We start from the raw sequence: 15,495 nt of genomic DNA on the forward strand, positions 1-15,495 counted from the left end.
TTAACAACTAAGTAAAGTTTAAGTTGAAGTACTAGAATTATTTAGAAATATTTTATTTATAAAACGAATAAAAATGACAAAAGCACATATTAAATATTAATACAAATAATTGAACTAAAATGAAAATTATAAAAATAAAACCCAATTCAAAATATAGCTGCAAGCAGCCATTACCGGGGTCAAGCGCAAAAAAGACAATAAGAGATGACAACATGGCTGGGAGTGTCAGACGAAATGTAGCAAGGAGCCATTGAAGACCTCTTAAGATCATTTTAGGCAAAATAGCTGTAAAATGATAAATATAGTCAAATATATGTCTTTTGACCAATAGGTGGCACAGTTACGAAATTGATGTGTGGTCAGAATAAGGGAACAATGACATGCAAAGTCTGGTGTCAATAAGTCAAAGCATTGCATAGATTCAGCCTCAAAAGTCATTTTGGCATCATGCCTCAACTTCGTTGCAGCGCTATACGAAAACGGTTTTGTCTATCAACGTAAAATCCATAACTTTTTGTCAGCACGGTCTGAAGATGATACGATTAGATTTGGGTGAAAATCGGACAAACAATTTGAAAATGGAGGTTTTTAACAAATAAGATGGAGGACAGGAAGGTTTTCCAAATATGGCAAAATTGGTATCTATGTTCTCGGCATGAGCCAAGGAATGTATTATGAGTTTCATTACAATAGGCCAATTTAATCAAAAGTTATTAGCATTTTTGTAAATTGTTATAACTTTTGACCACAAAGTGGCACTGCCCCGAAACTTTGAGTACCTTCAGGGCATGGTGCGGAAGACACACACAGAGTTTGGTAACGATATTCTAATGCATTCGTAAAGTATATCATTAGCATTTTATACCATAATACTGCATTGTAGTCAATGGGAATTTCATGTTTTCTCCTATTATAGCGCCACAGAGGCACAATCCTACCATTTTTTTATGTGTCCTCGGAGTGAGCCCATACATGTGTCAATTTTGGTGAAAATATCTCATTTCGTTTTGGAATTATAGACCTAAATATGAGAAAACACGTAAAAAATGACTGACACCTAACTTATTTGGATACGGACACAATATTTTGACATTTGGGTATTAGCATATAATTATCGACCTATGTTTCCGAACTTCTGATGCTGGTTTCGTCTTGATCGGACTAGCGGTTTCGAAGATATCTGCTAACGTTTTTTAAGCACTAAATTACAACGCTGCACAAACCATACGCCGAAACCTGGAGAGTCTGGTATCGTTGGACTCAGCAATGATTCAGGAGTCTAAGGAGATGACTCTCGTGAAAATAAGTCAACCACACCCAAAGTTATAAGCATTTGGAGAAAAATTATTCTCCACTAGGTGGCGCTGTTTCGAAACTTCTCAGGCTCCTTCAGGGCATCGTGGTGATGACCCATACAGAGTTTCGTAACAATCCGTTCATGTGTTCATAAAATACAGCATTTTAGCACATAATTCGAAATGTCCGATATGGTAAAATTGGATATCAGTCGACTCGGCATGACGTCCCGAATCTAACAAGACTTTTATGATTTTTGGACAAACGGTTAAGAAGTTATAAGCAAAAATAGCCATTTTTCATATCTCCGGACCAGTAGGTGGCGCTGTGCCAAAACACAGCATGTTGCCTTAAGTCATGCTTGTGATGACATGTACCAAGTTTGGTTTTAATACGATAAAGCTTTGCGGAGATATAGCCTTAAGTGTGTTTTCGCAACCGTTACGTAAAATTTGTTTGCGCTTTGTTTGCAAACGGTTGTACGGATCAACTAGAATTCCATACATTTCTGTCGGCATGGTCTGAAGAATTTTCGTGAAAATATCGGAGCAACAGGCTTGGAGGAGTTCGAAGGTTTTTCGGTTAATTCAAAATTTCAGAAAACATTTACATGACGGAAAATGTCGTCATAGGGTGCAATCGAAACGGCTTGAGCCAAGGAATTAGAGGAACATTTTTGTTTCTAGCCCTTATGGTTCAAAAGTTATAAGCATAAACATGAGTGCAAATTTGGACACGTGGTGGCGCTAGAGGGATTGAATTAGAGATTTCAAATGTGCTATAGTGACAGTTGGGACTGTCCTCTATCTGTGTGCCAACTTTCATAACTTTCCCGCAAGCCGTTCCATAGACTCCAATGCGGAATAATAATAATAATAAGAAATCTAACGATTACAATAGGTTCCTCCGCACCTTCGGTGCTTGGCCCCTAACTATTACTAAACTACAATATATAAATAATACTAAAACAGCACTGGTTCATGAGCAATGGTTTTCATTTACTGGACTCATTATAGTTCATAGGACAATCTGCATGATGCAGAAATCTGCCAAATAACTTGCATACAATTCATAAATCATTTCTGATTCACTCGTTTAATTACTACTCACCTAAAATGCAACTTGGAAAAGATGTACAGTATTCTGAGAAACTTTTGGTGGAAACAAGTGACAATTATATTGGATAGTTGGGTGTATAAAAAGTGACCAAAAACCACAGCGTCTTCTCTCGCAAGACTTGGGAATTTTTCGGGTTAAATACAATGCAAGCTTTATGAGGCACACGTTTGATTACCACAAGGAAAAAAAGATTAATTGTATAAGTTTATGGTGTCAAAATACACTTACAAGCCTGGTAAACTTCCATTTTAAGTGTACTTTTTCAGTGTGTTTATTTTATTTAGGGAAACTCAAAATTATTTTCTGTGGTAATTAACATCTTGCCACAGATAACGTCATTAGAGCTTAACTTGTATTGAATCCAGAACATTCTTTGAAATGAATGGCAGCTTTGTTTTGTTTGCTGGTGGAGATTTAGTGGTTGTGAGTTTATCTTAACATTTTTAGCTATGTGGAAGCTATTTATGAGTTCAAATTAAATTCAGATTAGCAAGTAGAGAAGCAAAAATCTTGGGAGCAAAAAGGACGGGTGTCAAATGTCTCTTTATACATACATAATTTTCACTAAAACAGTTTTATAAAGATGGATGCAAGGATCCAACTCTGTTCGTGTCTAAATGTCAAAACCAAGAGTAAATGTTACTGTTCGCCCTGTGTTTCTAAATACCGCTGTGCTGCTGTAAGTGTGTCCTGTAAGTCCTGGTATTTTGCCAGTTTGCAGGCTTCCTCTACTTTGGCCCAGCGGTAATCCTGGTGTTCTTCTGAGAGAATGACCTTTGTGTTTGGATCACGGAGCTCTGCCAGCCAGTAGAGGACTTCTTTGTCCTTTCCCCGGACCTGATAGCGCAACCTCTGCAGGAAGCCATCGACCATACGCAGGTGATCTTTACCTAAACCCGCTTCTTCCTGTGTTTCTCTCAAGGCGGTGGTGAAGTCGTCCTCTCCAGGGTCAACATGACCTTATAGGGGGAGGAAAATGTTATTCTTTCAGTAACAATTCTAAGAAATTGCAGATAGCCACATGGTTCTACTGATGTGGCATAAATTGTAAAAACACATTTTTTTTTTACATTTTATTTCATATTTAAAATAGAAAAAATGCAATACATTGTTATATTACTTAATTTAAAAATTGTATATTAATTTAACTCATGCTTATGTCTGTTGATATGGTGCATATCTTGACATGTTGCAGTGTGTGAGAAGACCTAGTGAAGCGGATTTATGTTCAAGGTATTTTTTATTTTTGTAGAATTACATTTTTTGTAGTTTCTCTATTATTTTTGTAGTCTCTCTCTCTCTTTGCTTCTGGTCATGTGACTTAAAGGCAGGGTAGTCGATTTGTTCCAGTCCAGACACGTTTTATTATGTTGGTTGAAAGTCTCTTCACATCCTGATAGCAATCACAAAGTTAAGTGGTCTAAATGTGTGTGTGTATATATCGATCACTGTATATATACACACAGATTATCTCTTCATCACGGCACCTGTTAGTGGGTGGGATATATTAGGCAGCAAGTGAACATTTTGTCTTCAAAGTTGCAGAGCAGGAAAAATGGGAAAGCATATGGATTTAACCGAGTTTGACAAGGGCCAAATTGTGATGGCTAGACAACTGGGTCAGAGCAGCTCCAAAACTGCAGCTCTTGTGGGGTGTTCCCGGTCTGCAGTGGTCAGTATCTATCAAAAGTGGTCCAAGGAAGGAACAGTGGAGAACCGGGTCATGGGCGGCCAAGGCTCATTGATGCACGTGGGAAGTGAAGGCTGGCCTGTGTGGTCCGATCAAACAGACGAGCTACTGTAGCTCAAATTGCTCAAGAATTTAATGCTGGTTCTGATAGAAAGGTGTCAGAATACACAGTGCATCGCAGTTTGTTGCGTATGGGGCTGCATAGCCATAGACCAGTCAGGGTGCCCATGCTGACCCTTCCACCGTTGAAGGCGCCAACAGTGGTGCACGTGAGCATCAGAACTGGACCATGGAGCAATGGAAGAAGGTGGCCTGGTCTGATGAATCACGATTTCTTTTACATCACGTGGATGGCCGGGTGCTCGTGTGTCGCTTACCTGGGGAACACATGGCACCAGGACGCACTATGGCAAGAAGGCAAGCAGGCGGAGGCAGTTTGATGCTTTGGGCAATGTTCTGCTGGGAAACCTTGGGTCCTGCCATCCATGTGGATGTTGCTTTGACATGTACCACCTACCTAAGTATTGTTCCAGACCATGTACACCGTTTCATGGAAACGGTATTCCCTAGTGGCTGTGGCCTCTTTCAGCAGGATAATGCGCCTGCCACAAAGCAAAAAGGGTTCAGGAATGGTTTGAGGAGCACAACGAGTTTGAGGTGTTGACTTGGCCTCCATATTCCCCAGCTCTAAATCCAGTCGAGTATCTGTGGGATGTGCTGTACAAACAAGTCCAATCCATGGAGGCCCTACCTCGCAACTTACAGGACTTAAAGGATCTGCTGCTAACATCTTGGTGCCAGATAATCATCTTGGTGCCACAGAACACCTTCAGGGGTCTAGTGGAGTCCATGCCTCGACGGGTCAGGGCTGTTTTGGCAGCAAAAGGGGGACCAGCACAATATTAGGATTAGGGTTATAATGTTATATTCTGCTGTGTGCTAAGGGTTTTGAAGGAGGCGTGGTGTTGGAGACGCTCTGAAGGGAGGGTGGGATCTTGTGCTTTCAAAGCTAGCTTGCTACAGTGAGGAAAATAAGTCTTTGAACACCCTGCTATTTTGCAAGTTCACCCACTTGGAAATCATGGAGGGGTCTGAAATTGTCATCGTAGGTGCCCACTGTGTCCACTTATGTCCACTGTGAGAGACATAATCTAAAAAAAAAATCCAGAAATCGCAATATATGATTTTTTAACTATTTATTTGTATGATACAGCTGCAAATAAGTATTTGAACACCTGTCTATCAGCTAGAATTCTGACCCTCAAAGACCTGTTAGTCTGCCTTTAAAATGTCCACCTCCACTCCATTTATTATCCTAAATCAGATGCACCTGTTTGAGGTCGTTAGCTGCATAAAGACACCTGTCCAGCCCATACAATCAGTAAGAATCCAACTACTAACATGGCCAAGACCAAAGAGCTGTCCAAAGACACTAGAGACAAAATTGTACACCTCCACAAGGCTGGAAAAGGGCTACGGGGAAATTGCCAAGCAGCTTGGTGAAAAAAGGTCCACTGTTGGAGCAATCATTAGAAAATGAAAGAAGCTAAACATGACTGTCAATCTCCCTCGGACTGGGGCTCCATGCAAGATCTCACCCCGTGTGGTCTCAATGATCCTAAGGAAGGTGAGAAATCAGCCCAGAACTACACAGGAGGAGCTGGTCAATGACCTGAAAAGAGCTGGGACCACCGTTTCCAAGGTTACTGTTGGTAATACACTAAGACGTCATGGTTTGAAATCATGCATGGCACCGAAGGTTCCCCTGCTTAAAGCTACACTGTGTAACTTTTTTAGTCTATTCTTAGCTAAAAACACTTAGTACTTTCAAAAATATATGTGCTCATTAATGTATATTTACTTCTTTCAAGTAATAAAGTATTCTCGTAAGTTTATAATATGCCATTGAAAATACATAAGGTAATGGGATCTAACGGTGGTCGCCATGTTGCCCCTCCATCTTGAAAGTACATTAGCCAAAGAGGGACATACCCGTAAATTCAAGCTTCGCCTTTCGCGTTTTAACCGGTTTTAACACTGTGCGCGTCAACTTGTTCAGACTTGTCTGGTGCATGTGCAGAGAGTTTTCATCTCAGCAGCTCCAGTAACAGAGTTATACGGCGTTTTCCTGGCTTGTTTATTCCTCAAAAGTCTGTTTTTCCTTGTGTGGTATTTCTGTGCGTTAATAACTCCGTAAGTAATAATAGTTATTGTCCTTGTGGATGTGTTTCAGAGTGTGTCATCGTAATTCAGTTGATGTCACCTCAGAAGTATTTTTGTGTCAACATACAATAGCGTAATGCTCACCTATTTGAATAATCATTCAGTTATTAACAATGTTTATTCGTTTATAGAAAATATTTGCTTATAATGTATGTTGATGGAAATATGTATCAGGTCTGATCGGCATATTAACACTTGTTATACAGAGCTAAACCTGCGCACACACTTTTGTAACCGGACACCGCTTGTTAGCAGCGGCAGCTCCGCTCCTTTTAATGCAGCTGCATTTAGCGCCTATATATGGTACAATAAGCTCTGGTTTACGGTTACATTATACAAATGTAACTTATACGTATAGTTATACAGTTCTTAACTGTGTATATTCTGTCATGTCATTATCATGTATATTTACCATCCTAATTTGTTCTCTCACAGAAACCACATTTATGTACATATCCATGCAAACCTGTTTATGCCTTGCAATTGGATGACTGAATAAACATTACTATCATCAAAGTTCACTCTGGATTAGCTGCAGTTCTTTCTAGCCGAATAATTAGGCCAGTTGAGTTCCAACCATCCCACTGCGCACAGAATATCCCACAGGCACCGTGTCGAATGTGGACGAGGTCGAACTGGAAGCCATATTAATCTTGGACTAAATCGGCCACCGTAGGAGTTAAAACGAAATCGGAATTGAACAGAACAGAAACTAAAATTCACTGGATGGTCATATACCAGTTCACCACTAGATGGGGGAAAATATCACACAGTGTAGCTTTAAACCAGCACATGTCCAGGCCCGTCTTAAGTTTGCCAATGACCATTTGGATGATCCAGAGGAGTCATGGGAGAAAGTCATGTGGTCAGATGAGACCAAAATATAACTTTTTGGTCATAATTCCACTAAACGTGTTTGGAGGAAGAAGAATGATGTGTACCATCCCAAGAACACCATCCCTACTGTGAAGCATGGGGGTGGTAGCATCATGCTTTGGGGGTGTTTTTCTGCACATGGGACAGGGCGACTGCACTGTATTAAGGAGAGGATGACCGGGGCCATGTATTGTGAGATTTTGGGGAACAACCTCCTTCCCTCAGTTAGAGCATTGAAGATGGGTCGAGGCTGGGTCTTCCAACATGACAATGACCCGAAGCACACAGCCAGGATAACCAAGGAGTGGCTCTGTAAGAAGCATATCAAGGTTCATCATTTGCATCATCCGTGTTTCTCAGCGACAGGCCAGAAACCTGACTGATCTAGAGAAGATCTGTGTGGAGGAGTGGGCCAAAATCCCTCCTGCAGTGTGTGCAAACCTGGTGAAAAACTACAGGAAACGTTTGACCTCTGTAATTGCAAACAAAGGCTACTGTACCAAATATTAACATTGATTTTCTCAGGTGTTCAAATACTTATTTGCAGCTGTATCATACAAATAAATAGTTAAAAAATCATACATTGTGATTTCTGGATTTTTTTTTTAGATTATGTCTCTCACAGTGGACATGCACCTACGATGACAATTTCAGACCCCTCCATGATTTCTAAGTGGGAGAACTTGCAAAATAGCAGGGTGTTCAAATACTTATTTTCCTCACTGTATATGGAGTGGTGCAGGTATGACATCAATATGCAAAAACAAGTTAGCATTTTAGCAATTCCAGTCCCCTCATCCCGAAGTCAATGGGTTTTGGTTTCATGGCTGAAATATGGTTTCACATTTTATTCTTCGACATAAAAAACATCAGTATTACCCCACTCGTGTGATTTTTTTGGAAGCTGTTACATGTCTTGAAAAGACGGTTGCTAACACGTGGCTAAATGGGATTACAGAGGCTGTCGGGGACATTAAACGCCAACATGCCGAACAGGTAAACTCAGTCCGCTTTTACAGCCTCATTATGTTCAAAAGTTAAAGCTTGTGGTTCCAAAAGAAATTGACAGTCCAGTGAGTTCAACACTGTAAAAAAAAAACACAATGAGTAGCTGTGAGATGCACCTTTGGGTGGTGTCCAGTGGTGTTCCCCATAGGACGTCTGCAGCAGCAGGAACTCTATATTATCAGGGGGAGGGTGCTGGGCCAAACGCCGAAAAATGACAAATCCACACGCTCGCAAAGCCATAACCTGGAAATACACAGTCTAGTAAAGCACATGCAAATAGTTTTTACAAAGAAACAGGTTTCACTTTGCTGTCTTTATTAAAATAATACATACATTGAGATGTGACAATGTTTGAGAAGGCCTATCATAGCTGATTTAACTTCTAGATATAAGATGCTTTTATTTTTATTTTGATCCTAGAATACAAAAATGTGTTGTCTATCTATTACACAGGTTTCACTGTGCTTTCTAAAAGGAAACACTGCAATATACCTAACGTAACTACTCTTTTATACTTTGATTTGTAGAAACCCTGCTGAGAAAACCACATTAAGCTGGTCTTAGCCGGTATGTTTGCTGGATTTTAAAGGAGTTTCAAAGTCTTTATTGACATTTTTAGCACATCCCATGGCAATGGATAAAAATGAAAACTAGCTCCTTCAGGAAACAACAGTGAAACGTGTAGTAGACAGTTTGTCTACTGTCTAACCCCACAGGTTATATGACCTAAGTTACAAGTCTCTTGAAAGCGTTTTCAGTTATTTAAATACAAATTGTGGGTCAGAAATAATGAACGAAATTGGACTCGTAAGTTTAACATGCATGTACTTCCTAATCTAGACAAGACAGCAGGCGAACGCCATTCAAAAGACACTCTTAAACTATGGCTCGTTTTAACCAACGAAATAATTCCACTTACGTCTAGCCGGTAATGACTGAATGTTCCTTTTTGTTTAGAATAGATGCGACATAACCTGGTTAATTAATAATCGAAAGACACATGGATAAGAGCTAAATATGAAGGCTACTTTCTGTTTTGATGGCGCCCCTGCGTAACTGTGGCGCAAAGATGATGTTCAAGAGTACGCAGTGTGAGTCGTTTTCTGATTGGCTCCCTCAGTGTAATTTAAATAATATATTTTATTGTCTGTTATAAAGGGAAAACGTATATATAATGTGATTTGGATGGGGAAGGACGTATTATTTTATTTAAAACATGTTTAAAATAAATAATTGGTTTGAATAATATGATATGATTGATTATAGGTTGCGCAAATTACTATCAAATGCACCTTTTTAAAACTTATTTTGCTTTCTTAGAACCCGAAGTGTGTTAATCTGTCAGTTAATGAAGCGTCGTTACGTTTTATACACTAAAGAAAGATAATGTTGAAAGCGTTGAGTTGGTCCTGATCTGCAGGGCTGATAGGGCTGGACGCAACACCCGGTGGGCTGGAGATAACAGGATCCTCCAAAACAGAAGACATTTAACGTTAAACGTCATTGGACGCACATTTCACAAGACTCACAACGGACAAGGACCAGGTAAAACTGTTTAATTTTTTGCTCAGCAATGTCCATATAAATTAGTCCATATGTAGCAGGCATACAGTTAACAAGTTCATTTAAATGATCGATTAAATTATAAATGTGTTAAATGCTTATGCGTTTGGTCTTTAAACTGATTTGATACGTGACAATGTTTAAGAAGCCTATCATAGCTGATTTATCTTATTTATTTTGAACTTCTTATAGGCCTATTTAGAACAATATCAGGCTATTTTATACACAATTTAATAATATAGCCTACAGGCCCAATTCAAATTTAGAATTTTAGAAGAGAGTTTTAGAAGACCTATCTGGCTTACATAATATTGCACAATTGAAAAAAGCCTATAATATGCATACAACTTTTTATTTTGATAAGATATAAATATATACAAATAGGCCTACAGTAAGTGGAGTCAAATCGATTAATCACATGAAATATAAAAGTTTGTAAATATGTACAGTATGTACAGTGTGTGTGCATATTTATGTATATAGGTACATACACACTTACATATATATGCTGCATGCGGAAATGAGTGGGGTAAACTGAAGAGAAGAAGCACCAACATGGATCTAATCTGAATGATCTGAAAAGATTTTGTACGGAGGAAGGGTCTCTGATCTCTTGTCAGGTGTTCTCCAAACTCATTAGGCATTATAGAAGAAGACTCAGAGCTGTTATCTTGGGAAAAGGAGGTTGCAAAAAGTATTGAATAAATGGGTGCCAATAATTATGGCCGACGACATGTTTTGGAAAAAATAACATTTATTTCGTAATGTGAGTTTCCCCCCACTTTCCATTCTTTAAACTTCAATGAAAGGTTTGGTTGTTGCAAATTTTTTGAATGATAGATCAAAAGGATAAACAATGCAGATTTATTTTTACAGTCATCTTTGATCATATTTACCAGGGGTGGCAACAATTTTAGCCATGACTATATATATATATATATATATATATATATATATATATATATATATATATATATATATATATATATATATATATATATATATATATATATATATATATATATATATATATATATATACACTGTGAAAGCATCAGTTTATTTTGACAGTTAAATTCGATTTATTAACCATGTTTGTTGATGCCTACTGACATGAGACACGCACGCACGCACGCACGCACGCACGCACGCACGCACACACACACACACACACACACACACACTCACACACACACACACACACACACATATATATATATACAGTCAAACCAAAAATTATTCAGACACCAGATATAATTTTTTACTAGTAGGTGCAGGACACTATAGTTAATTTATGTAAGTGAGAATAGAAGAATAAAGTAAACTGTGACATATTATACCCAAAAATTCTTCATACAGTGGACTACCAGTAAAATTAATAAAAATTTGGGACCAAAATTATTCAGACACTTTGACCTGACCATGTTTCGCCTAAGTGTCTTTTTTTTTAACCTTTTACACAGATTGAACAAAATTATGCATTGCTTGGTCATTGGTTGACCTAAATTGGTATTATCTAATTGTGTACTTAAATCTAACAGCTGACAGCTGATTGGTTGATTGTAATCCATTACATACCTTTCTATCAAAGTTATCTGACATTATCAAGATGAATTTGTTCTGACAGTTTAACTCTGAGTTCTTGTCATATTTTATTACCATTTTCTAAACTATAGTGAATTAACTGTGATATTGTGAGAAATGTTGAAGGTCTCTGAATAAATTTTGATTTGACTGTATATATATATATATATATATATATATATATATATATATATATATATATATATATATATATATATATATATATATATATATATACTATATTAGTAACTAGTAGGTGGATTGCATTTAAATATTTATAAATATGTATAAAACTCTGTTTTCACAGAAGACATAATTATAACCCCACCACATCCATGGATGAAAAGAAGCCTTCTCGTTTGTATTTTATCGGCAAGAAAGAAGATCTCATTCAGGCCAAGAGAACGTCTGTAACTCTGGATGGAAGAGACATTCTTATTATATATCATCAGAGAACTTTCTATGCAATGGACCTGCAGTGTTACCGTGAGTAGCATGAAAAGCCTCTTTGCTTATTTTTCTGCACTAGAGGGAGACAAAGTTGCAGACTGAGAACTGTAGAATTGCTGTTGATTATGTGTGCCAACTATAATACCAACGGCAAAAGCCCAGAACCAGAGGTCATTTGCCCAAGTCAGATTATTGTAGGCTATATGTCTGCTTCTTTTTTTTTTTTTTTTTTTCGAACAGATGCTGGCAGTGCCTTGGAGACAGGAGATATTGAGGTAAAAGCATTTCTGCTCAAGCAGCTGAATCATTCAGTGATCCATAGATGCACTTGAAACGCATTGTTACCTCCCGTTTGAACTCTGACCCCGTTTAATGTTTCATGCACAGGAAATCAACAACAAGCCCTGTATTGTGTGCCCAAAGCACAAGTATAAGATCACTCTGGCTGAAGGTGAGGGGTTATACAAGGCCATAATCCCCATGGAAGAAGTCCCTACCCCGCGGTGGTTTTCCAAAGGCATAAAGCAGAGAGTGCACAAAGTGACGGAAGTAGACGAAGACATCTTTGTAACGTTGTCCATTTGCCCCGGGTGGATTGAGTCAGACTATTATCAGACTGAGAAGGGCAAGGCAGAACTGAGAGATGCGCTGGAGTCGGAGGATGGAGAAGCAGACGTGAATGCAGATGAAGACGTTTAGTCTGGCAGCAATAGAGACAAGAGCTTCAGAGATCCTAAGGGAGCTGCATATATTAAGATTGATGATTTCAGAGTCACTCTACTTGAAGAAAAATGCAATTTGACATCATGAATCAAAATAATATTATACCCTTTTTTTGTGACAGTGCCAGACTATACCTCCGTGATTCATAGTGATGCCTGTCTTTCAGTCCAATTTTCTCAGTTGAAAAATGAAATTATTTTGTATTAGATGAAAATTCATAAAATAATATATATATAAATATATATCATTTTATGCATTTGACTCACTTTCATCCAAAGAACACTGCTTTTATTCTTAAAAGTATACTTTTTTTTATTAGTTCATGCATTTCTTGGGAATGGTCTACTCTTTTAGTTACAGAAATGCAATAATAATAAAATAATAATTCTCTTCGGGTATACCAGAAAGTTTGTGCAATCTATTTTCAATCCGTGAGCTCATATCGACATTGGTAATGCCATGTTTAGTTTTGCAAAAATTTTAATAAATTACCAAATTGATTCTTGCACAAATATTTCACTTGGCATTCAATTATTATTTCATGCATGAAATATACTGAAGAGAAACAATGACCATCGACCTCAAGCGTAGCAGAAAGAGTAAATGGCAAAGTGCCAGAAATTAGACAATCTTGGCACACGTCATAATTCATTTTCATATTATAATAAATAATTCCATTTGTTTGGCCCCTGCATGCCTGTGTGATTATGCAAGGGCCATATGTTATGCGAGTCTGTATATGTTGTCTAATTGTCTCTCATCTGATACACTGACACCTGAAAATTGCCACATTAGACCCAGCGGAGCACAACTCCAGACAATTAAACAAGCCCTTCTTCTCCCCACGTCATTCACAAATCCATGGCTCATCTAAAAGACACTCATGGTTGCCAAGTCTGTGGTTTTCCTGTGGAATTAGGCTACTTTTAAACTGTTGCTGTGGGTTGTTTTCCCCCCTGCGGATTGAAACGTTTGACATATAGCATAAATTATATTTGACTGAAATGCTTGTTGTGGTTTTCAATTTGCAATACAGTGGCTGTGAAATATGTATTTTAAGTATGGAAATGGCATATTTGGGAGATGGTCATATAGGGCTCCTTTTGGGCTATTTTTGATCAACCATTAGGCTAGTTTTGTTACACTGGCAACCCTCATTCCATACTTCCAATTTTTACTTTACCACTGACCCTTTTGCTCCTCAGGACAGTGGGTCCAACTTCAATCCTGGACCGCTATAGCAGACCTCTTAGTTGGTTGGGCTGTGGGGTCGCAGACAACATTTGTCTCTTATGCTTTCCAATGATGCATTTATAGATTAAAAAATACAGTAAAAACTGAAATATTATGAAATATAATTACACTTTAAAATAACTTTTAAAATGTAATTTTAAAGCTGGATATTCATTCAGAAAAAATTTTAATATGCTGATTTGGTTCTTAAGAAACATTTCTCATCAATGTTGAAAACTAAATATTTTTGTGGAAACAAAGATACATTTTTTCCAAGATTATTTGACATATGAAAGTTTAAAAGAACTGCATTTATTTGTGGCATTATGAATGTCTTTACTGCCACTTTTGATCAATTGAATGCATCATTGCTGAATTAAAGTAATATTAAAAATAATTTACTAAATAATACATTTAATTTTACATATTGCCACATCTGGATGATAATGCCATAGCGTTCACTGGTTTAACAAATGATAAACCATGCAGCAGTGTGCTGAGTAAGTGAAATGTATTAAATGATCCAGAATTATTGATTATGAATCTATTTAGCTGAGAGCAGAATCTTTAATAAACTCAAATGGTGCCTGTTTAACAAATCCCATTTTTATCTCTAACACAAAGGAAGGACAAGAAAAAGACTGCTTATCTTGACTAACTATCCATTCATGCCTTTTCTTCTTATACTGCATTTATGGACTCGTCTAAAAAAAAAAAAAAACCTTGACGATGCAGTTAGTGTAACGTATATCCTCCTTACACAAGACCTGTTGTTGTTTAATGGCACGGAATGGAGTGTGATTACCATTCTCAATGAGGAATAATGTGTGTAGCTTGTGTAAGATCAAGAGTTACACTTCCCTGTGGAGTGGTTGTGATCTCTGGGCCAAGAATGTACACGACGGACACGTGAGTAGAAATGTGCATTGGAGTAGAAATAAGATTCTGCATGGCAGATGACCTACAATAACCCACCCTGCCCTTTAGAAACAAATGTTCTCAATGGTACACCAACCAAGCCGCCTCAAAATAGAATATACACCTCTCAGCAATGCTAGTAAAAAGTGCATGTTTTATTATTTATTTCAGCCTGTTGACAAAGAAATGATTTCTTTCAGCTTGTAGAATGGAAAGGACTGCAGCTTGATGTCTGGCATGATAAATCCTCATTAGATAATGAATTCTGGAAGTTGTGAATACTATTTGAAGTAAATCCATCTCTACTAACTCTACTGATACTGAAATTAATACAGATACCTACACATTTTGTGTTGTTTTTGCCTTTAAATGAAATATTCACGCTCTCCATGGCATTGTTTACAGGGAAGAGAAGCCATTTATTTCATTGCATGATAATTCAATGTTTTCACAACACGGTAGAAATGTCCAAATAAAGATATGTGTTCAACAAGCTGAAAGAAGTCGAGTCATTTCTTTGTTGGAAACGTTTAAATGTAGCTGACATTTTATTGTTGTCATTGTAAAAATTCACTTTCCCATGGCCACGGTGGGGAATCAGAGATGGCTGGTCATATTCAGCAGACAGACAGACAATACATTTTCTATATTTATTTTAACACACAACAACTAAAATCAAATCCCTAGAAGCTTGTGAACATTTTTGTGGTGGCTGTTTGCAAGTTCTGCTAATTCACAAGCCGACAAACTGTGAGAGTCATACTCGCAAATGTTAATTATTAAACCAGACAAAATACAAAACTTTCAAAAACA

The 15,495-nt window shown here is 37.7% G+C and overlaps 2 protein-coding genes across 2 annotated transcripts; one reads left to right on the top strand and one right to left on the bottom strand.

Moving 5' to 3' along the window:
- Positions 1-43: 43 nt before the first annotated feature.
- On the bottom strand, positions 44-9,277 carry nudt2 (nudix (nucleoside diphosphate linked moiety X)-type motif 2). Its single transcript, XM_079835723.1, has 3 exons — positions 9,132-9,277; positions 8,329-8,455; positions 44-3,374 (listed from the first exon to the last, which is right to left on the bottom strand). The coding sequence occupies exons 2-3, from the start codon at positions 8,450-8,452 to the stop codon at positions 3,055-3,057; spliced, it is 444 nt and encodes a 147-aa protein (XP_079691849.1). The 5' UTR covers positions 8,453-8,455; positions 9,132-9,277; the 3' UTR covers positions 44-3,054.
- A 426-nt stretch (positions 9,278-9,703) lies between these two features.
- Positions 9,704-13,448, top strand: rfesd (Rieske (Fe-S) domain containing). Its single transcript, XM_079834671.1, has 4 exons — positions 9,704-9,757; positions 11,666-11,844; positions 12,049-12,083; positions 12,196-13,448. Exons 2-4 carry the CDS (start codon positions 11,694-11,696, stop codon positions 12,505-12,507), a joined length of 498 nt encoding a protein of 165 aa, XP_079690797.1. The 5' UTR covers positions 9,704-9,757; positions 11,666-11,693; the 3' UTR covers positions 12,508-13,448.
- The last annotated feature ends 2,047 nt before the right edge of the window (positions 13,449-15,495 follow it).

This window comes from Gobio gobio (genome assembly GCF_949357685.1).
Source record: "Gobio gobio genome assembly, chromosome: 14".
Taxonomy (NCBI): domain Eukaryota; kingdom Metazoa; phylum Chordata; class Actinopteri; order Cypriniformes; family Gobionidae; genus Gobio; species Gobio gobio.